The sequence below is a fragment of the Triturus cristatus genome, chromosome 1_1 (assembly GCF_964204655.1).
Source record: "Triturus cristatus chromosome 1_1, aTriCri1.1, whole genome shotgun sequence".
Taxonomy (NCBI): domain Eukaryota; kingdom Metazoa; phylum Chordata; class Amphibia; order Caudata; family Salamandridae; genus Triturus; species Triturus cristatus.
Genome location: NC_140579.1, coordinates 466,348,977 through 466,371,495, shown reverse-complemented (window position 1 = coordinate 466,371,495; position 22,519 = coordinate 466,348,977). Strand labels below are relative to the sequence as shown.

Sequence of the window (22,519 nt, the reverse complement as noted above, 5' to 3'; positions counted from 1 at the left end):
GTAGGCCTTTACCTCAAGAACTGGAAAGGTTGGTCTGTAAGATGGCTTGAAAACGTCTCTATCATTGATCTTTTCTTGAGCTAGCACTTCTACTTTGGGGAGTGAGCCGCTGGCATCTTTAGAAAATGTATCTTCACTACTGGTGGATTTGGAATGCTTCACATTAGATAGGTTGGTTCTTACATTTTATAAACCATTAAAGCGAGTGTACAGGTCAACATTTTCTCTTCTGACACCTTCCCAGGACTATTAAGATCAAGTACATACAAAGATACTCTCGTATAGAGTACGCCCACCTAATACTCCTTTAGGCAGATTATTTAATACTCTCTGAATATCATAAATAATATGTAGTCAACTCAGTGCTGTACTTATTACCCTAGCAGTCAAGCCTTTTTTAGGCATACCATTAGCATGCTCTATTACTCTATTACCCTGTTACCTTTCAGGTGGAACAGGTGTGGATGTGCAGACATAGAGCCTTATTCACAAAGGTAAATCTACGCTTTTGATGTGAGTTCAATATTATTTTGCTATTCACTAACTACAAGTTTAGTTTTATGTTTAGTATCTTTATGAAAAAAGATATAGGACAATCTCATCAGTCGTAAAGAAACTACAAGTAAAACCACACATGTAGCTTATGAATAGCAAAAGAAATGGAAAACCTACACCAAAAGTGTAAGATTAGCTTTGTGAATAAGGGCCATGGAATTCCTGAATGCCTTAGCGACAAACGCAGGCCATTTGTCCGAATGAAAGGTATGAACTGCTCTCATTGCTCCTAGGCATTGCTAATCTTTTATGACTGATCAGGCAATAGAATTTTGTAGCGGTCAAACACAGGAATCTGGAGTATGAATCAGCAGCAACTAACATATTGGTTTACTGCTATGGTTGGTATGAATAAGGTCCATGGAATCCCTGAATGCCTTTGTGGCAAGCGCAGGACATTTGTTTGAACGAAAGATATAAACTGCTCCCTTTGCTACTAGGCATTGCAAATCTTTTATGACTATTCAGGCATCAGTATTTTGTTTTGGTCAAACACACAGGAATCTTGAACACGAATCAGCAGGAACTATCATATTAGTTTACTGCTATGGTTGGTATGATATGATCAAGGCAAATATTTCAAACGGATGATCAAAGACAGCAAGTGGACTCTACGATGGTCGTAAAAAAAGTAGAGATATTTGTTGGCAACATTTGTTTGTTTGCAATATTAAGTTGCTGCACATAATTTTAGACTCTTTAGTGGCTGAGATTATCTCAAGCATTCCATCCAACATTTTGTTTTTGATGCCATAAGTTTGATGGGTATGCCGACACATGGAACCCATGCTCACTGTGCCACTGGAATCAATATTTATCTTGCTAATAAGCCCATAATCATGGCACAACAGCTCCTGTGTTGCTTCTTTTTCGGTTTAGGGAGGTCGTAGCCTAGCAGTCTCAGCAGTTCCAGCAGGACTGTTCTCATTGGATCAGGATCAAAAATGATTTGCATATGATTGGATCCAAACTGAGGTGGCATGGTGTTTGAAAAATGATGGATTGGGATGTGGCTGAGATTAATTCAAGCTTTCAATCAATCACTATGTGTTTTTTGATGCCACTTCATGTAAATTGCAATGCCATTTGTGGTAAAAAAATATAATGAACACACGGAACAACAGAACACAATGGGTGTTGTTAGTGGTGCTTTCTTGTGCACTATTTTCTTTTTGCACAAAATACGCCCTGAAGTAAAATATTGACACAATGACTCATTTTGCGCTAACATTCTGTGCAAAGTGGCAGATTTGCATGTTGTTTAATTATGCATATTTCTTTTGCAATTTCGCATATTTACACAAAAGAAAACTACATGAGTTTCTCACACCTCTAAAAGGTACTTCTTCTTTCAATGTGAAATAGTATCAAAACGTATTTACTTACACTTGAGAGTTATCAAATAATGCATCCGTCTCAACAGTTTTTATATTTAGCCCAAAAATATTTTAATTCATTAATATCAATTTTACCTCTTTCCTTCTCCAGGTCACAGGCTGACGCTCCTGAGGAGAGCAGAGAAATATCAGACACAATCTATTTGGAATATATCTATCTCATGATGAAGGTCTGAGCACACACAATAACATTCACATTAGTTATATTTCCACTTTCCCAATTCGTGCTGAACATTAGGAGAATACACTGAATTCACAATTATATGAGTCATCATCACCCTCTTCCTTCCCCATAACTAAAAGAGAACCATGGACAACATAAGCCATACACTGAAATATAATTCACAGGAGTAAAGCTCACAGCTCCCCCAATAGCAAATCATAACAAAGTACTATTGAAAGTATCACCTCAGCATATTCTTATGTTGTCCTGGTGTGACAGATATTGGCCATGTAGCTGTGCCTGAGAATCATGCTGCACCTCAACAGATAGATAGATCCTGCAAAGTCTGGGGGAGTTTAGTGGTGCTGTTCAAGCACTAAGAAGGATTTGCATATGGTTGGCTGCTATGTATAATGATATAATGAACACCAAGTGATGAACTAGAAGGCTCCCAAGAATAATCTTAAGTAATAATTTCCATTCAACAGCTTGCATTGTTTTCATTGGTATTTGCATGTGTTCCAATCCTTTTAAAGTAGTTATGAGTACCATGGGACTTTGCCTGCCTACACAGACCTTGCAGCACTCTGGAAAATGTTTTTACTTACAGTGAAATATTGTTCATACGAGAACACGTTTACCTTCCGTCCCCCCAGCCAATAAATGAGAACCAGTGAAGATATAGAGTATACACTGAAATTCAGTTTACAAGAATGTACCCCAGTAAGTAAAAACCAGAAACAATGGAGAGTGCATCTGAAATGGTATTTGTCAGAGGATATCCCGGGCCACTAGAATTACGTGGCGGTGGACGACTAAATAATGTGAGAGTGTTGACAAACTTTTACAGCAAGCAAAGGCAAATTTTCTGTATTTTTTTAAATTTTATTTTGCTGGTTTAACAACTGTCAGGGCAACTTGTCACTTTATCAGGGTTCGATTTATATCTGGTAATCACTTGAGCGGGTGCCGGTATTGGGAAGCAGAGCAGGCGATGAGGCGTGGAGAGGCTGCAGAAGATGTGAAGTGGGGTGGCTGCAGGGGGCATCAGTGAGTTTGTTTCTGCTGCAGAAGGTGTGGTGCTTGGGCGGCCACAGGGGTCTTCAGTGCACTTGGAGTACGCACAGCCAAACATCACACTGAGCTCTTCCTTTTTAAGGACGTCACAGCAGATAAGCCCTCCTGGCATATCTGGCTAGCTGCAGTTGGATCGAGCTGGAACCTTGCACTGGGAGCACTCAGTCACCTGGCCATTTTCAACCCTTTGAAACACCCGTCATGCGCCCCTTCCATCTGTCTGCTGTTTGTTTAAGGTCTGCCGGCCCCTTCAGGTCTAAAAAACAAGTCATGGTTTTTTCGAAACTCTGTTCTGGGAGTTTAGTGGGGCATATCAACAACAACCGGCGATAATTATCTCTAAGCGCACTTAGCGCTAGGATAATTATCGCCGGCTAGCGTGAATTTTTATCGCTGAGATAGCGTGCTATTAGCAACGCTTATCTCAATAGCGATAAAAATCCTCACGCTAACAGGCTAACGTGAGATTATCGCTGGAAACCCAGCGATAATCTCACGTTACCTTGTTGAAAGGGACAGGCATACTTAGCCATGATATCCTTCTTCCATAGGATATCATGGCTAAGTCTGAAAAATACCAGACGTAAAAAAGCAGCGTTAACCGCAGTTAGCGCTGCTTTTTTTGTCTCTAACAGGGTTAGCGACATTCTTGATAATAGGAGAAATGTCGCTTAGCGACATTTCTACTATTATTTTACTCTGGAACGCCCCCTTTGCATCTCATTAGAGATGCAAGGGGAAGCGTAGAGTAAAAGGGTGCTAACATGCAAATTTGCATGTTAGCACCCTGTTGTTGATAGGGCGCTAGTTTTATCTCTCCTTTTTTGGCTTTTAAAGCCAAAAAAGCAGAGATAAAGCCCTTGTTGATATGCCTCAAAGTTTGTAAGAGTCTATGTACGAGCATGTAGGACAATGACATATTGAGAAAGAAATGCTTTGAAGGAGTCAACTCAATTTCAACTTTCTCTCTTAAGCTCAATGCTGTAGATAAATTAATGGTTCCAATGGAGGTGACTCCTGATGTAGCTCCCAAAATGATATCTACTCAAAGAGCTAACAGATGGCGAGGGCGCATGCATGCACTTTAAGAGCTGTCAGATGGTGGAAAAAGCACCCCCGATCAAAGACTTTACTGTCCTGGACCTAGTTATTGACCTCAACCATCATCATCACATATCAGTAGCATCCTCTGAAGGGTAGGCACTCATGCGGGCCTCAGCCTGTAACCTAGGATGCAGCTTTTTAATAGTACTCCTAATGAGAATTTCTTTACCACTTCAAGGACGTCAGCTACTCAATAATTGGAGGTAAATATACATTCACCCGTACAATACTCTGAATCATTTTATCGTTTAGAGAGAATTCTGTCAACATTTCAAATCAGAATTGAAACTCTCTCCTGGCCATATTGAAGCCCTTGACCCAGAATAGAAGGATATCATGGGATAAGGAATCACTGTACACACAGGATAAAACAGATCAAGCGCATCAGTATTAGACAACATCCACAGTGGTAGCCGATTAAGTGAGAACAAGAGGTTACTAGCACAGGAAGTATGGGAAACACATTCTACTACGCAAGGAATCATTGTAAACATGGGATAAAACAGGCCATCCTCATCAGTAACACACAACATCTACAGTGGTGGCGGATGAAGCGGGAACAAGAGGTTACTACTACAGTAAGTATTGAAAATGCTTCTCAATTAATCAATCAATCAGGGACTTGTAAAGTGCAGCTACTCATCCGTGAGGGTCTCAAGGCACTGGGGATAGGTGGGGGGATGCTGGTCGGACTGGGTGTAGGATCATTGAAAGAGCCAGGTCTTGAGCTCCTTCCTCAATTGGGTCAGTGATGCAGATTGCCTAATGTGCAGGGGGAGGGTGTTCCAGGTCTTGGCGGCGAACTAGGAGAATGACCTTCCTCCTGTACTGTCCTGTGGGTGGAGGCAAGGGCAATTTGGGAGTATTAAGAGTTGTCTGGCAGGTATGTGGAATGTGAGGCGGTGGGTCAGGTCTGCTGGTCCTTCGTCGTGTAGAGCTTTGTAGGAGTGAGTGAGGAGTTTGAAAGTGACTTTCTTGTTGACTGGGAGCCAGTAGTGTTGTCAGAGGTGTTGCGTAAGGGACTGTGGCGGGGGATGTCGAGGACCAGTCTGGCTGCAGCATTTTGGAAGTTCTATAGTTTCTTGAGCTGTTTCTTCGTGACACCGGCATAGAGTGTGTTTCCGAAGTCGAGTCTGCTGGGGATGAGTGCATGGGTGACCGTCTAGCTGGATTCTGTGGGATCCATCTGAATGTCTTTCAAAGCAGACGGAGAAATTAGAAGCATGCTGAGGAAACTGCGTTGATTTGGTGTTTCATAGTGAGTGATGAGTTCAATATGATGCTGAGGTTGTGTGCTTGGTCTGTCAGGGTGGGGGGAGATCCCAGAGCGGCTGGCCTCCAGGAGTCCCAGGCTGAAGGAGTGGGTCCCAGGATGAGTACTTTGGTCTTGTCCAAGTTGAGCTTGAGGCAGCTTCCTTTCATCCAGGTAGCAGTGGCCTTCATTCCACTGTGGAAGTTGGTTCGGGTGGTTGTGGGTTCATAAGTGAGGGAGAGGATCAGCTGGGTGTTGTTAGTGTAGGAGATGATGTTGAGTCTGTAGCTTCTGATGATGGCTGCGAAGATGGCCATGTAGACGATGAAGAGGGTGGAGCTCAAGGAGGGACCCTGGGGTACTCCACAGCTGAACTCTGTGTGTTCTGAGAGGAGCTGCAGTAGTCTGACTCACTGGGTCTGGCTGTGAGGAAGGAGTGGATCCAGTCCAAAGTCTTGTCGCGGATGCTGGCATCGTGGTGTCTTGGGATTAGGGTGCCGTGGGAGGACAAGAGGTCCAGTAGGATGAGGGCAGCGGTCTCGCGTCAATCAATAAGAGAGCGATCGTCATCTATTGCAGCGAGGAGTGCAGTCTCTGTGATGTGTTTGCTTTGGAAGCCAGATCGGGAGGTGTCCAGGATTTGGTTCACTTAGATGAACTTGGAGAGTTGGGCATTGATGGCCTTCTCTATGACCTTGGCTGGGAAGGAGTGAGATTGGGCTGAAGTTCTTCTAAAACTCATAACAACTCCATGGTACATATGTAATATGACTTTGTTTAATGTAAAGCACATTTTTACCAATTCGATTTCAGAAGTGCTCTTGAAAACTAATAAAACAATATTATGCATTGAGACTATAAGCCTGGATAGCACTTCTACCACTCATAACAACTCCATATAGGCACTGGGTGAACTAGGGGGTAATGGGGCTCTGCCAAAGGAACGTTCCGAAAGCTTTCTACAGCTCACAGTCACTCCATATGAGGATGGAAAAACTGAAAGAATCGGTCACTAAGAAAGGCTCTCCAGAAAGCACTTGCTCAGCAAATACTCACAAGGTAAAAATGCAACTACAAAGCTACATATGTAAGCAGCAAAGGGTTTTTTGAGTAGGGACAGTTTTATGGCCGAAGGGGCAGTTTCGACTGTCCCTAATATTTCCACAAACATTTCCTGCAGCAAACAAAAATGCAAACAGTCTTCCACGCCATGCAAAATACCCATACAGTGTGTCTACAAAAATCTAAATCGGCTTGATTCAAATAACTATTTTTACTATCTGATATTTATAACATGGGCCGCTTTTATTTGGTGCCCAGGACTATTTTGTGTCCTGGTCCAACCCTGCACCTAACACTAGCAATCACTTCATATGGAGAAGAAGTGAATATAAAACGGACACAAGTCTTTGTCACACTGAATCTCGATTAATACTAAATAAATTAGTGCATTTTGCTTATTTTTATGATATGCAAAGACCACTCACATACAGATGCACATACATACATTCATTAACAGTCCATATGGACAAAGAATGGCACCTCGGGAAGTGGCCCGTCCATAGGAACTATTCAAAGCAGTTCTGCCACTTAGAGTGAGTTCATAAGAGGTGCTACAATCACTCTTTAACATAGATCTCAGTACTATGATAACTATGGAACGTTATGGTGGGAATCAAGAGAGCTGCTGTGAATTGTCACATTGAACTGAAACAAAACCATGGCGAAGCAACATTCTTGACAATGTGTGAAGATTGTGGCACAACACTTTTCTTTTCTATTAATTAATTCTATTCTGTAAATACGACTTTCGATCCTACAGTGTTACAAATATACAAATCAATCCACATAGGCACTGACCTGCTATCTGTAGCTCAAATTCTGCAAAGGTGTCCATATCGAGAGTTGTGGATCTGAAGGCGCACATGTATCGTCCGGCATCAGAGCGGGTGAGATTGGTGAGTGACAAGGCCACACCTCCGTGTGCAATATTTTTTTTGATCATCGTATTCCGTCCCCTTGTCATAGGAATGCACAAGGTAGGTTTGATTCTCTGTTGCCCAGGAGACTTCTATTTCCTCTGCATTAATAGGGGGGTTGAGATGGCAGGAAAATATGGTCTTCCCACCAACAATGGCACACATATGCTGACTGGGCCCTACAGCCTCCACAGACTGCACAGCTGCACCTGTCAAGGAAAACAGAAGATAACTTTCAGCAAAGATGATAGTGCAGATGTGGTTCAGGTCATAAGGTGCACACTAGAAGGAAAGAGCCCAGACATTTTTAATTCTCTAAAAGATTTTATTGTCTACCCCTACAAATATAAGCTAAATTCATATTTTCGTCTTGTTATAAGCAGAGAGCAGTATGCACATTGCGTCATTGACCTCAACAATTTGAGTCATGAACCTTAAACAACCTAATCAAATGTATCAGTTGAGATATTCTGAACCTAAGTGACAATTTCCTTAGAAAATGTGGTATCATTATACAACAGATAGCAGTGCACTACTGCACAAGCTGGAAGGAGACACCATTTTCCACCACTGGTGATAGTAATCATTGCAATTGCGGCAATCCACATTTGTATCAGAGCACTACAAACCACTATGTCCAACTCCGATGTATCCTGCTTAACACCCGCTCCCTCTGTAAACACACCATGGAAATCTGGAACACCATCACCACTCGCCCCTTGGGCATCACCTTCATCACCAAAACATGGCTCAACTCTTCCTTGAAGCCACCGTCACCCCCGATGGCCACAAAATGATACACCATGACCGCACCAGCAAAAACAGAGGGACATTGCCATCATCTTCAAGGAAGCCATTCGATGCACCACCACTGCCGACGACCCTACACCTCTCATGGAGCACCTCAACGCTCGACTACAGACCGACGCCATGACCACAATTAGAAGCACTCTTACCTACAGACCCCAGAGAACCTGACTAGCTTTCTGCGATGATATCTCCAACCTTATCACCCCCTTTCCACTACATTGTACTCAGCAATCTCAACTGTCACACAAGATGACCCAAACAACACCAACTACACCAACCTCCCCGAGAACCTAAACAACATTGGCCTCATCCAACTGGTCAGCAAATCCACGCACAAAGCCGGCCACACACTAGACGCGATCTTCTCCTCCAGAAATGGAATCAAATTCACCCTCGTCACGAAACTCACCTGGACAGACCACTCCATCCTCCACTTCACAATCTCAAACACACTGCACACCAGCACCAAGCACTACAGCTCCCCCCACTGCAGCTGGGGCAAGGTAACCTAGACTCAGTGAACACAGGCCCTCAGCACAACTCACCCCAAAATGTCAGCAGACATCAACAAGGCTATCCAGAACTTTACCACCTATGTTACCAAATGCACTGACAGACTCGCCCTGCTAAAACCAGCAAAATCCAACAAGGCCGCCAAACAAGCCAGCTGGTACACCCCAGAGCTGTGATCCACCAAGCATCAATGAATAGACTCAAGAGATGGTGGCACGTCACCTATATCCCCTCCAACAGAGCCCCCCCGCAACGCAACCCTCAGCAAACTAAAAGCAGTTTTTATGCCACCCGTATTGCTAAAGCTAGGAATAACAGCAAAGAGATTTTCTCGATTTTTAGTAGCTTTTTATCCCCTGTTTCTGAACAAACTCCCCTTCCATCCACACTGGAATGGTGTGAGGAACTGTCTTCTTTTTTTATTGAAAAGATCCAAGTGATCCAAGACAGTTTTGGCCTGGACCCCCCATCTCTGACTGATTCCCCCCTTCCGACTTCGTCTGCCCCTTCCTCTCCTTTCATTAAGTTTATACATGTAGAGGAAACGGACACCATGGCTATTTTAAAATCTCTTAAATCTGGGTCCCCTTCCGACCCTGCTCCGGCCAGGGTGCTAGCCGGTGTTGCTGAGGTGGTATCTCTGGAGGTAAATAGAATTATAAATCTATCCCTGCAGACCTCCACGATTCTGAGTAGCTGGAAGCAGGCTAAACTCTTACCGCTATTGAAAAAACCCTCACTTGATCCCACCAAACTAACCAGCTATCGCCCCATTTCTCTTCTCCCAGCTATGGCAAAAAATTTTGAGAAGGTGGCTTTTCGGCAACTAGAAGCTTTCGTGGAATCTTCCGGCCTTCTTCACCCTGCACAGTCTGGGTTTAGGTCATCCTACAGTACCGAGACTGCGTTGGTAGAAGTGGCCGATGCTATCCGGGAGTGCCTTGATGCGGGCGGCAGAGCAGCCTTGGTTTTACTCGATCTTTCTGCCGCCTTCGATACGGTTCCCCATCGGCTACTCCTATCCCGTTTGTCCAACATCGGTATTGGTGGTCCTGCTTGGGATTGGATAAAATCTTTCCTGGAGGATCGGTCCCAGCAGGTTTGGATGCCTCCCTTTTCCTCTACGGTGAGGAAGGTATCTACGGGTGTCCCGCAGGGCTCCACCTTAAGTCCTCTGCTTTTTAATATTTACCTTACACCCCTGATCTTTCTGGCAGAGGAGCTGGGTGCCAAAATAATTGCCTACGCGAATGACACGCAACTTCTTTTCACATGGAAGGATTCGGATCTGTCAACTGTGGCTGCGCAGAACTGTCTATCTGCAGTTTTTAGGTGGCTGGCTTCTGCTCAGCTGAAATGTAATGAAGAAAAATCTGAGGTTCTCTTGTATGGCCAATTTCCATCTAACTTTAGAGAATTTCTGTGGCCACCAGACTTTCCCCGTCCGATTATAGAGAGTGTTCCTGTGAAAAATCTGGGGGTTTGGTTTGCAGAAGATCTACGGTTTACCTACCAAATCAATAAACTGGTTGGACTGTGCTTCGCCATTCTTAAGTCCCTGAGAAAGTTTCTGCCGCTGCTGCCTCAGTCAGCTAAGGAAACTGTGCTTCGTGCCCTTATCCTTTCTCGGCTTGACTATGCAAATGCTCTGTATCTGGGGATTTCAAGATATCTACTTAATAAATTGCAGACTATACAGAATGCTGCTGCCAGACTCCTGTTTAACATCTCAGGTAGACTTAGCATTAAAAAACAACTTCGCAATTTGCACTGGCTGCCGGTTTTCCAAAGAGTGCAATTTAAAGCCCTGACTTTGGCGCACAGAGCACTGCATAATATGGGCCCTCTTTATATTCAAAAGCGGTTTGCTTTCTATGCCCCAAATAGAGTGCTGCGGTCCGCCTCCTTGCGACGGCTGGCGATTTCTCGCTTTCGCAGGGCTCGCTTGGGTGGCCAGTCTCTTTCAGTTAAAACAGCCATCGCTTGGAATGCCTTGCCTCTGAAACTCCGAGTCATTCAAGATCTTAGGCTTTTTAAAAAACAATTGAAAACTTTTCTATTCTCAGGCGTGCTCTAATGGTTTTCCTACAGGGTTTTGCTATCAGCCTCCGCGCCAGGACACTCTCGAGTATTAGTGCGCGTTATAAGCATTGTATAACATAACATAACATAACATAACATAACAAATACATAGGCCCTTCAAGAAAACCAACAGAACTGCGATCCCTGCCTGCGTCGATACTGCAGCCAATCACATGAAAAACCTCTTCCAGATAGTCAGGAATTCTCCAGTAAGTAGCCTTAGAGAACACCATCCACCCCTCCCAGGAACTCTAAAACACCCTCTCGGACTAATTCCATGGCACGATTACCACCATCTACAAAAACTTTGACCCCCAACCCACCAACCAAACAATCACAACCTGGTCTCTACTCACCACCCTGACCACAACAGCCATCATGTCGTATATCCACTCTGGGACACCCACGATCCCTTACCCACCCCATCCCTTCAACCTCAGAACCAACCCAATCAGCACAGAACTCACCAGCATACTACCCATCTCCAACTCCATTGCAACCTTCCCAGACAGCTGGAAACACGCTGAAGTGAAACCCCTCCTAAAGAAACCCTCGGCCGACCCCAGCAACACCAAGAACTATTGACCAATCTCCATTTGCCCCTACCCAGCAAAAGTACTTGAGAAGGCCATCAACCAACAGCTCACTGAACACCTCGAACACAACCACCTACCCGATGACTCACAGCTAGGATTCCGCACCAATCATAGCACCAAGACCGAACTGATTGCCGCCAAAGAGGACATTAGAACCCTCCTCGACCATGGAGAAATGGTAGCCCTGATCCATCTCAAACTCTCAGTGGCATCTGAGACCATCTTCCACCACACCCTCATCAACTAAACATCTAGCAGAACACCCTCAAATCGATCACCTCTTTCCTGACAGTTATGCATACAGAGCACCCGACTGCCTCCCTTTACTTCTGCCCCCAAGAACATAGTCTTCGGTATATCCCAAGGGTCATTCCTTAAGCCCACCCTCTTCAACATCTACATCACCCCCTTGCAGACGTCATCAGATCCCACATACTCAACATAATCTCCTACGCATCCGACACCCAACTAATCCTCTCGCCCTCCGAAGACCCCTATAACGTCTGAACCAACCTCCACAACCCAATGGCCAACGTAACCAAATGAATGAGAAACAAATGCCTCAAACTCAACTCAGATAAAACAAAAGGTCTGATTTTCTAGAAGAACAACTCCTCTTGGGACCAAACCTGGTGGCAAGCAGAACTCAGACAAACACCCACACCAACTGACCATGTGCACAACCTGGGCATCATCATCCACAGCCAGCTGAGCATGAAACGCCAATTCAATGTAGTTGCCTTCTCCTGCTTCCACACCCTCCGCATATTCTGCATAATCTTGATGTGGATCCCACTCAACACCAGAAATACTGTCACTCAGGCACTCTTTACCAGCAGCCTTGACTACGGCAATGCCCTCTATGCTGGAATTTCCACCTATCTCCACAGAAGACTTCAGACCATATAGAACACAGCAGCCAGACTCCTCCAGGACCTCCCCAAACAGACCCATATTACCCCCACCTCAAAAAACTCCACTGGCTCCTCATCCAGAAGATATGCCAGTTTAAGATCCTCATGCATGCCTACAAAGCCCAACACAATCGGGGACCATCGTACATCAACCATCGACTGAACTTCCATCAGCCCACAAAACACCTTTGCTCCAAATCACTCACCCTCACATCTGCCCTAGGCACAGCGGGGGGCGCTCATTCTTCTGCATAGCCATCAAGACCTGGAATGACCTGCCCCTCCCCCTCTGTACAGCACCCTCCCTGGAAGTTTTCAGGAAAAGAGTCAAGACCTGGCTTTTTGACTGAGCTCCAGCATCCCCAACCCCAAACACCCCTATGGGTGACAGCGTAGCACTGAATAAAAACTGATTAATTGTGGTTATGTGGACTTTCCCTAATACATGGGCAGAATGCAGCACACATAGAAAGAGCAAAACACAAGGAGAAATTAATAATTTCTCCTCGTATCACCATTCGAAGACCAAGTATTCCCTGGCGTTAACTTCTGGCGCAGCCTCAGCCTTGTAAATCTGGGGCAGCGTCAAAAAGCTATGTGTTTTGCCGTGGAACGCCCACTGCAACACCCATTGCACCCCCCTCTGCCACAGAGGACTACGGCTGCAAGCCATGCTAAATGGCTGAGCGCCACCTTGAAAATATGGGAAATGGCGTGATGTCACCAGAGTATCAAAAGAAGTGACTCTCCGGTGGTGATAAGGGCTTGCACATGTGCACTTCAGTCTCTAGTCAGCGTAGTACTCCTATTGTAGGAATAAATATGCTAACGGTCAAGGGCTAAGGGTAATGCTAAAATAGAATATATTCACATAGCACTTGAAAATGTAGTTTTAGTTACTAAATATTTGTAACCACAAATACATCCCCCTTCACTCCTGGCAACTGTAAACATCAAAGCCCTGTTCTCAAGGATTTTCACTATTCCATTGATCGAACACATTTTTAATTTTTTGACTTCACTGACATTGTCGTTCTTTTTCTCTTTGTGACATTCACCTGTGACCCTGCTGAGTAAGAAAAATGGGATGGGAAGGATATGGGAGATAGACACAAAAATAAAGAGAACAGTTTCGCAAGATATATGAAGTAGCAGGAGAAGGAGGAAGAGATAAAGATGATATAGAAAGATATGGGGTGTACGTACAGCAGTAAAGTAACTAGAACAAGCATTTGCAATGCAAATAGGTCGCGCATTTTTGAGTTAGAGCTTTTGACATTGTAACTGGCAATGTTTTTTTACCTACACCTTTTATTTTTGGAGTGAATGTATGTAGTGTGGAAATCCCTTGGAAAGGTCCTGCACTTTGTAATAAGTATATTGAAAAAGCTGCAAAGTGTGGATTGTGTCAACAATTGCTTGGCACGTCCCTCATGGGTGAAATGTCGCAAAACATGCACACCGTGGTGCTTTACTAATGCACAACTCATTAATAAAAGTGGTGCATACAGACTAACCAACGCGATCGGGATCGGAGCATGTGATTCCGATTCCTGGCTTCTCTTTCATTTTCTAGACTATTTGACTCACTCTCTTGCGTCTTGGTTATCCCCCAAAAACTGGGAGGCAATGAAGTTTGCCAAGGGGGTGGGGGTGAGGGGGGCTTCGGGGTACATGAAAATGTATTCATTGCCTAGTTGTCAAAGGTCGCCCGGTGCTATTAGTTAAAAGTGTGCAGATTTCATTAAGATATTATGAGTACTTTACTCGCATCTATGAGAAAATTGACATTAACTAAACAAAATGCCAGAATGCGTGTCAGTTTTCACAGTATTTTAGACAGTACTGGTGCTTAGTTTCATTGCATTAATTTTTGTATTTACTGTTTTACACAGCATCCAAAGTAGGTTACCTAACCCCAAAGCCCCGAGTTGTTAAATGACCCATAGAAGGGCGTGTTTTACAGTTGAGCAAATGTGCCCAAATGTAATTTTGGTAGTGCCATGGAATGATCAGCCAATGAGGTACTCGATGAGCAGGTATTTAAGTACGGTATTGTGGCTGTTGTTTGTTTGTACACAACCACCTCTCTGAATGTGTTTATTAACACAGAGCTTCATCTACCAGACAGTGCTCACAGAGGGGCAAATAAAGCACAGAACAAAATGTATTCAGTGTGAAGGCACCCACTAGGAGAGGCTAGGGATCCCAGCGCTTCTACAGACTCTGCCGTGCTCCTCTGCACCAGCAGGGCACAGCTCAGAATCTGCCGCTTCGGCTAATAATAGGTGAGGGGGATGAGGTTGGGGCATGCGGGAGTTGCCGGCAGATTTCCAGGTTATTGAAAGTGCTGATTCTGATGTGAGGCAATGGAGACTGACTTTGTCTGTTTGTCTGCGCCAGTCTATTTCTCTACCATTTATGTATCCATTCATCTCTCTTTGTTAGAGGTGCGTGAGCCAATATATTAATTAACAGGTAGAACCAGCCGTCACAGACTGAGGGAGGGGGCGGTGAGTTGGGGAGACAGAGAAGAAAATAGTGTTAGGAGTAAAGGGGCCAATAGCCATGGAAGGATACAAATGATGAATGAGGAGTGACTAACAAGCCTCAATCCAATCGGAAGGCAGCCTTTAAGACAAAAGCCAATGGGCAGAGAGTGGGTGGAGCTTCCACGAAGCTTCCACACTACAGTATATACTGCATGTCTCGCAAAGCGATGGCAGCGCATTCATGCTGCAACGCTAGGTGAGACCTAAAAATGTGAGGTATGTGGGCGAGTGCAGGGACCCCTTAATTATGACGCATCAAGATTTACCTTAATCAGAACACGAACAATTAGATGAATCAGAGACATTGCAAAACCTCGGGTCCATGAAGCAATGTGTTCCCGAGGTAAGACACCTCCAAAACCATGAAAAATCAGGGATAAATATGTAACTAAGTAAAAGTGCTCACTCAATAACGGAGTTCTAGATCAGCGGAATAGTACAAGGGTTTTATAAAAAATTTCAACACTAAGGCGTCAGAGTCAATCCCATGAAGGCCCTTTTTTTTGTTTGCTGTAATTATCAACATTTTATATTTCAAAGCACACATTTGGCAGAGTTTAATGCTTACAGCTTTAATTATACTTTAATATAAGTACATAAACAAACATTACAAAAAAAACCTTCTAAGCATAATATTATGAACTGAACATTTAGATGCTCATTAAGTGTTTGTACATACTTTTGATGCCTCATCGGAATGACAAAGACTGCCACAATCCCCATTTCGCCTGGGAATTCTCTGTTGAATGCTGTCAAAATCCCAAGGTGAAACTTGGTGTAAGAACAAGAACTTATGGGACAATCAGACACTGACTTGCTAATTCCTCCTGTAATTCTTCTAGTTTGTGTTTTTTAAACAACTTTCATAGGGCTTTTTGGCATTAACAATACAGTATGTATGGCAACACATGCCATCCAAGTAAACATATCAGTGCAAGCAGTAATACCACTGCTTTCCTTGCAATCATCAGGAGATATACGTTCCTCAGGTCCTCAGGTCAAAAAACAGAACAATTCAAACAATAAGCCAAATGAGCAGCAGTCATACCCAGAACATCTAAAGGTGGCGGAACAGCCTCCAGTCCTTCTGTGCATGAGCCCCGTGTGACCACCTCCTCAGTGCTGTAGGTCCCATTATCTGCTAGGTGTAAATACATGATCCGAAGCCTCACTATTTTCTCCACGCCGCCATCCTCTATAAAGAGGAAAGCACCATTTTTCTCATTCCTATGCAACAGGGTCCTCTGGAGGCATTTGTAAGATGTTCAGCAACACTTCCTAATCTGCTGTTATGGGTCTCTTATGCAGTCCCTGCGCCTCTTCCTGCCGCAGTGCCACTACTTCTGCTCTAGCCCACTTAAGCGATGCTGCACTCCAATGTCCTACCCCAGGCACTATTCTAGCTTTCCAATGCATTGCGATAAGTCTTTGGACCATCAGCATTGCTAATTCTATAAAGCGGTTGGTACTGCCACCTGCATGTCATCGCCTATACAGACCCATCTGCCACTTACTATATTGTATAGATCAGTGCGACTAGTTAGATTGGTGAGTTTGTCCGTGGCTTCTAGCTATAGATCTCTGGCTATCAGGCAGTTCTAGAACATGTGTACTATGTCTGCTCCATGAACCAAACCCTGTGGTGCAGCTCATTGAGGATCCGGGAAAGATCATGTGGAGTCTCACCGGAGTGAGGTAAGCCCTGCACAGGATGTTATGTTGAATGTACTGGAATCTGGCATTATGGGAGACCTTCTGCGGGTGTAGGTGGGCCTAGTCCCATTCTTTCTGTGTTGATTCCCGGCTATTGGCCCTCTCCCAGGCCCTGCAAAGTGTTATTGGAGGATCCTGTGATAGATGCAAAAGGGCTTAGTCATGTTATTAGGCGACAGGCTTCGCCCACACTGTGCATGGTGTGTATGAGCGGGTGCTTATCGGGTTCTCCATCAGTGATTTGCCACAGCCGTCCAAGCTTGGCCATCAGCCGGCCATAGACGATCCTGGAACAGGTCTCCTAGGGTTCCTTCTCATCCCAGTCACCTACCATGTCATCATTCCTTCCCCTCCAAGCAGCCCTATAAATGGTTGTATAGATTCTAAGCGGGATCCCAGGTGCATACTGAGGGATATTCGACATGAGACGTACACTCCCTGTAGAAGGAAAGCTTACCCTACCATCCGCTTTTGATGCAATCCACAGACCAGCCCCAGTCCTCCATGCAGCTTCCCTCCATCCAGTGAGTGGGACACTGCAATTATGCTGCCAAGTTATAGTGTTCGGAACTTGGAGCCCCAAGGCCTCCCCTTTCCACCGGTAGCTGCATTTTGAACAGTGCCATTCTTTGCCTACCTTTATTATATAGGAAGCCCCCCACCATTGCATGTATGGTTCAAAAGGTGATTCCGGTGTACACCAGGAAACTGTGGAAATAATATAAAAGACATGGATGTATCACCATCTTCGAAAAAGCCACCCTACCTTGTACTGAGAGTGGAAGCGTACTCCAGAAAGCAATCAGCAGACTGGGGGAGGCAATGGTTTTCGTGAGGTTGCCATCCACGAGGACGTGGGAGGTATGATAGATGTTAATACCCAGCTACCGGAAATTTTTCAATTCCCAGTGAAGGGAATGCACATCAACCACAAAATGCTGCTATGGGCAATCCAGGTGAACCGTAATCGAACAAGTCTTTGACCAGTTTACCCCTGGAGGCGATGTGAAACTCTTCCAATATGTCAGTTAACTCATCAAGGGCCTTCGGTATGTCCCACACATAGATCAATATGTTGTCTGCACATAGCGAGACCACATGCGTTGCCTCCTCCAATGGCATACCCTCCTGCCTCAGACTCTGTGCCAGTGGCTCCGTCACCAGGAAGAACATCAGAGGAGAGAGAAGACACCACTGACTTGTGCCTCTGCTCACTCTGAAGGGGCCGAGACACATAGCCCTGTCTTCACACATGCCGTTGGCTCCGCATAAAGGAGCCTGATGAGCCTCCGCAGTCTTCCATCTATGCCTATTGTGGTCAGAGTTGCAAAGTGCCAATGTATTCCCAATCAACAGTATCAAATGTTTTCTCCAGGTTCGGCGCCGTACTCCCATGTAGGGCCACCAAGCTTGCACATATTCCAACTCTCGATGGTGTCTACGGATGTTAAGGGTAGTAGACAGACCTGGTGTGAATCCATTCTGGTTCAGATGGACCAGGTGAGGAATGTGTTTGAGAAGTCTCACTATGATTAACTTGCGCAGTATTTTATAGTCAGTATCCAGCATCGATAGGACGTTATTTCAAGGGGATCCCTCCTTGGTTTAGGAAGCAAGGCTCATAATGCTCTCTGGGTGTTGGAGGCAGTCACTTACAGTGAGAGTGGATACATTTTATTGTCTTAATTAAAATTGTTACAATGGAGATCAAGCAGAAATATTACAGCACTAAATTACTTTAGTTATAGTAGGTACGCATTTAACCATTATAGTATGCCGTTCTAATACATAAATAAAATAGATCTAAAATATTACTTTTGACAATAAAACGAATAAAAGCAGTGCAAATGGTCAACTGTCAAAGCCTTCAATTAGTTCTAATCCCTGATTAAAGCATTGACTTAGAGTTTTTTCAGCAAAGTGCAGATTTTTGCTCATCTATATGGGTCCGAGAAAGGTTTTATGGCAACTGTGCAGGTACATGTTCGATACTTTAGCCACGGAGATTTCAATAAAGTGCGATGTGCGAGGCATTGCCTAAAAGTTCTTTAACCTTGTGTGCAAATTCGCAAATCTTGCCAGTTCCATTGGAATGTCCACATTGAAAAGAAGTTTCATTGTGTCTTGGCATGTGCGTGTTCCGTATTTTAAAAACAATGGTTTTAGTAAAGTGCGACGTGCCTGAGCCAAGCAGTGGCATATGCAAACCAGGTGAACCATGGATTCCTCGTACTATTGGCAGAGTCGGCAAGTACTGACCGCCTCCAAGGATTTCCAGTGCATGTTAATGTCTTTTATCGGCAGCACCATGAGTCTCACTGCTAAGATTTGCTTTGAAATTGACTTGTTTAAAGCGGCATCAATGTATGGCTGCCTTAGGCGGTCTTCGTAAGAGGTAGCAAGTATCCTGATGTTACTGCTGGAGAGCTTCAGTTCCTTCGTGTCCTCTTCCTTAGAGAGTAGTCTCACTTGTTTTTTTAAGATCGATTTTAGGGTACCGGGCTGATGAATAAAATCATGCCAGTTGGACATGTCAAGGTGCAATTCAGTACAGGCAGTGTGAAGGCCTTTGGACCACGAGTTGTTTCCTTTCTCAAAAATTGTTTTTAAAATAGCTTTCATTGTGTGCGGAGGGGCCGCACATACCCCTCGATAGAACCGCACGATCAAGGCCCAATGCTCGTAACTCTGTTTGTTTAGCCCGAATTCCAATCGTACCAGTGCATTTCCGGGCATGGGTTGGTATTTGGAAAATTCGCTTAAATGCTCGACAATTGGCTTGTTCCAAGATGTTGCTAAAAGCCGCCGGGAATGCTAGTTAGGATAGGATAGGATAGGATGTATATTTATAAAGCGCAGCGAATGCCGAAGCGTCTTGGCGCTGATACCACCCAAAGAGAGAACATATTCCTCAAGTGCTAACCTCTTGGAACAGCCGTGTCTTTAGCATTTTCCTGAAAGCTAAGTGGTTCTGTGTTGATTTTACACCGTGGGGGAGCTTATTCCAAAGCCCTGCTGCCCGAACCGAAAAAGCTCTCCCACCCCATCTGGCTTTCCTGATCCGGTTAATTTTAATGAGACTCTGAGTGCTGGATCTTAGCACCCGACCTGTGGTATAAGGGATGAACAGCTTCTGCACATCCGTGGCACCACCTCCAAAAACCGCCTTGTGCACCAGGCAGATGGCTTTGAACTCTATACGCAGATGAACAGGGAGCCAATGTAGTGCAGCAATTCCCCTTGAGACTGAATGGTCTCTTGGGATGTCCAGCAGCAATCTTGCCGCAGCGTTCTGGAGAGTCTGCAACCTACTTATCAGCGTCTTATTTGTCCCTAATAGTAGAGCGTTGCAGTAGTCCAGCTTGGACAGGACCAACCCTACTACTACAGCCTTACGCATCTCCGCGCTAAAGAAAGGGAAGATCTTACGTAATGTCCTGATGATGGAGGAGCAGGAAGATGCCAAGCTGTTGACATGTGCTGAGAAATTCAGCTGATTGTCGAATATTACGCCCAGATTTCTTACTTTGGGCACAGGGCAAGGACATTCCCCAGCGCCTGCTGGCCACCAGGATCTATTCCACAGGGGACTACCATGGCCAAACTCCATAATCTCAGTTTTCTCAGTATTAATCTTGAGAAAGTTTTGCTGCATCCAGTTCATAATTTCTGACAGACAACTGTGAAATCCAAGGGCGATGTCCTTGGATTGCTTCGTCGCAGAAACTATGATCTGAGAGTCATCAGCATGGGAAACTATCTGAAACCCATGCTTTCTGATAAGTTTCGCCAATGGAGTCAGATAGATATTGAACAGCGTTGGTGACAGTGCTGAGCCTTGTGGGACCCCACATGGAAGCTGGAAATTGTCTGACTGTAACCCGTCCCAAAGCAAGTTCTGCACCCTTCCCTCCAAGAAAGAAGAGAGCAGGGACAATGCGGTCCCCTGGATACTGATCTCCCGAAGCCTCTGAATCAACACCGTGTGATTAACGGTATCGAAGGCTGCTGATAAGTCTAGCATCACTAGGATTGCCTTACCTCCGTTGTCCACAATATTACGAATCTCTTCTGCTGCCACCAGAAGGGCTGATTCAGTAGAGTGTTGTGCCCGGAAACCATGTTGGGTCGAGTCAAGTAGATTATTAACACTTAGATAATCAGTTAGTGCCTTGTTTAGCTCCCTTTCCATGATTTTGGCTGCGAAAGGTAAGGCGGCGATGGGGCGATAATTCTTTAAAGTGAGAGGGTCTAATGAAGGTTTTTTTAATAAAGGCCTAATCGTTGCACTCTTCCAACTTATAGGATAAATGCCGGATTCAATAACCTGGTTGATTAAAGGGCATAACTCTCCGGCAATCAGATCTGTCGCAAGGTGCATGACAACCGGAGGACAGGGATCCTTAGGTGAACCTGATTTCGTTAAGGTAATCAATTTACAAGTTTGCTCTCTTGTAGTGAGGGGGAAAATACTAAGGCCAGGACTAACCTCTCCGTCTGTTGTCGATAGGAGACTGAGATTACCTCCACTAAGGTGCAGGTTAAGAAGTTCACTATAGATTACCTGCACCTTATCCTGGAAAAACTGGGCCAGCTTCTGGCACATTTCCAAGTTTGGCCGATAGATGTTATCCGAGAGAGGCTTAGAAAGGGCCGTAACTGTTTTAAAAAGCTCCTTGGCAGAATTACCTGCCTCCTTAATCCTGGAGTCAAAAAAGGCCTTTTTGGCGGCTATAATTGCATCTCTGTACTCAGATAGAGCATAGTTGTATCTGGCCTTTCCATCATTACTATAATCCTCCCTCCAGCGGCGTTCTGCCCTTCTGCATGTGCTCTTTAGAGTTTTCAGCTCCCTGCTGTACCAGGGCGCCGATGGCTTGGTCCGACTTGTACCAAGTCTCTTGGCAGGTACTGCTTCATCAGCCGCTGCCCCTAGCCATTTGTTAAAAAACAACGCTGCCTCCGAGTTGTCTCTGCTATATAAGGGACATGAGTGCCCCAGCGCAGAGATTAGGCAATCGGCATTCGTCTGGGACCAGAGTCTAATTACTGTCTTTTGCGCGCGTGGGCGGGGGGGACTGCCTACTGTTCCCGCGTTGATATTGAAGCTTACAGCACTATGGTCGGACCAAGGGAGAGCTGTAACATTCAGCACTTCCAGATCCATATTATTTGTGAAAATACCATCTAAGGTATGACCTCTTGCGTGAGTCGGGCCGTTTACCACCTGGCTAAAACCTAGAGCAGCCAGATTCTCCAACAGTTGGGCTACCTCTGGTTGATTAGTAAGTTCTAGATGGTAATTGAAGTCACCCAAGAGAATGAAAGGATGAGAATCCATTTGGGATTCCAGAAAGCTCATGAGCTTTACTGAAAAAGTGGATTTAGGCCCAGGCGGGCGATAGATAAGTAGGCCTTGAAATTTAAAAACATTTGCCAGATATATAGTGAAATAAAATGCTTCTGCTGGGAGATCGAGGTATGTTTCTACTCGCAGATTTAGATGTGTACGATGAGCCAATGCTATCCCTCCGCCCCTCTTACCTATCCTGTCTTGCGAAGAGACCACATACCCGCTAGGTAGCGCGATATTCCAGTCCGGACCTGAGGACTTATCACTCCAGGTTTCAGTGAGGAAAATTGTGTCCGGAGAATGACTTTCTACCAGATCGTTGATTTGATAACTATTCCTGTGTAGCGAGCACACATTTAGAAGAATACAGCTTAAAGTATTGGGTTGCCTAACTTCAGCTTGTTTTAATGGGACCCGCCTTCCAATACCCTCAACCTCCTCTGACTGCCTTCCATTGGA

The 22,519-nt window shown here is 44.8% G+C and overlaps 1 protein-coding gene across 6 annotated transcripts in view; it reads right to left on the bottom strand.

The window, feature by feature from the left end:
• Positions 1–22,519, bottom strand: part of LOC146870432 (E3 ubiquitin-protein ligase TRIM39-like) — a 438,014-nt gene that overhangs the window by 154,594 nt on the left and 260,901 nt on the right. For all 6 annotated transcript variants that reach the window (XM_085640918.1, XM_085640916.1, XM_085640919.1 and 3 more), the window contains 2 exons: positions 7,409–7,736; positions 2,028–2,060 (listed from right to left, as the gene is read on the bottom strand). In XM_085640918.1, coding sequence (XP_085497044.1) covers positions 2,028–2,060; positions 7,409–7,574 — 199 coding nt within the window. In that variant the 5' untranslated portion in view covers positions 7,575–7,736. The remainder of the gene's footprint in view (positions 1–2,027; positions 2,061–7,408; positions 7,737–22,519) is intronic.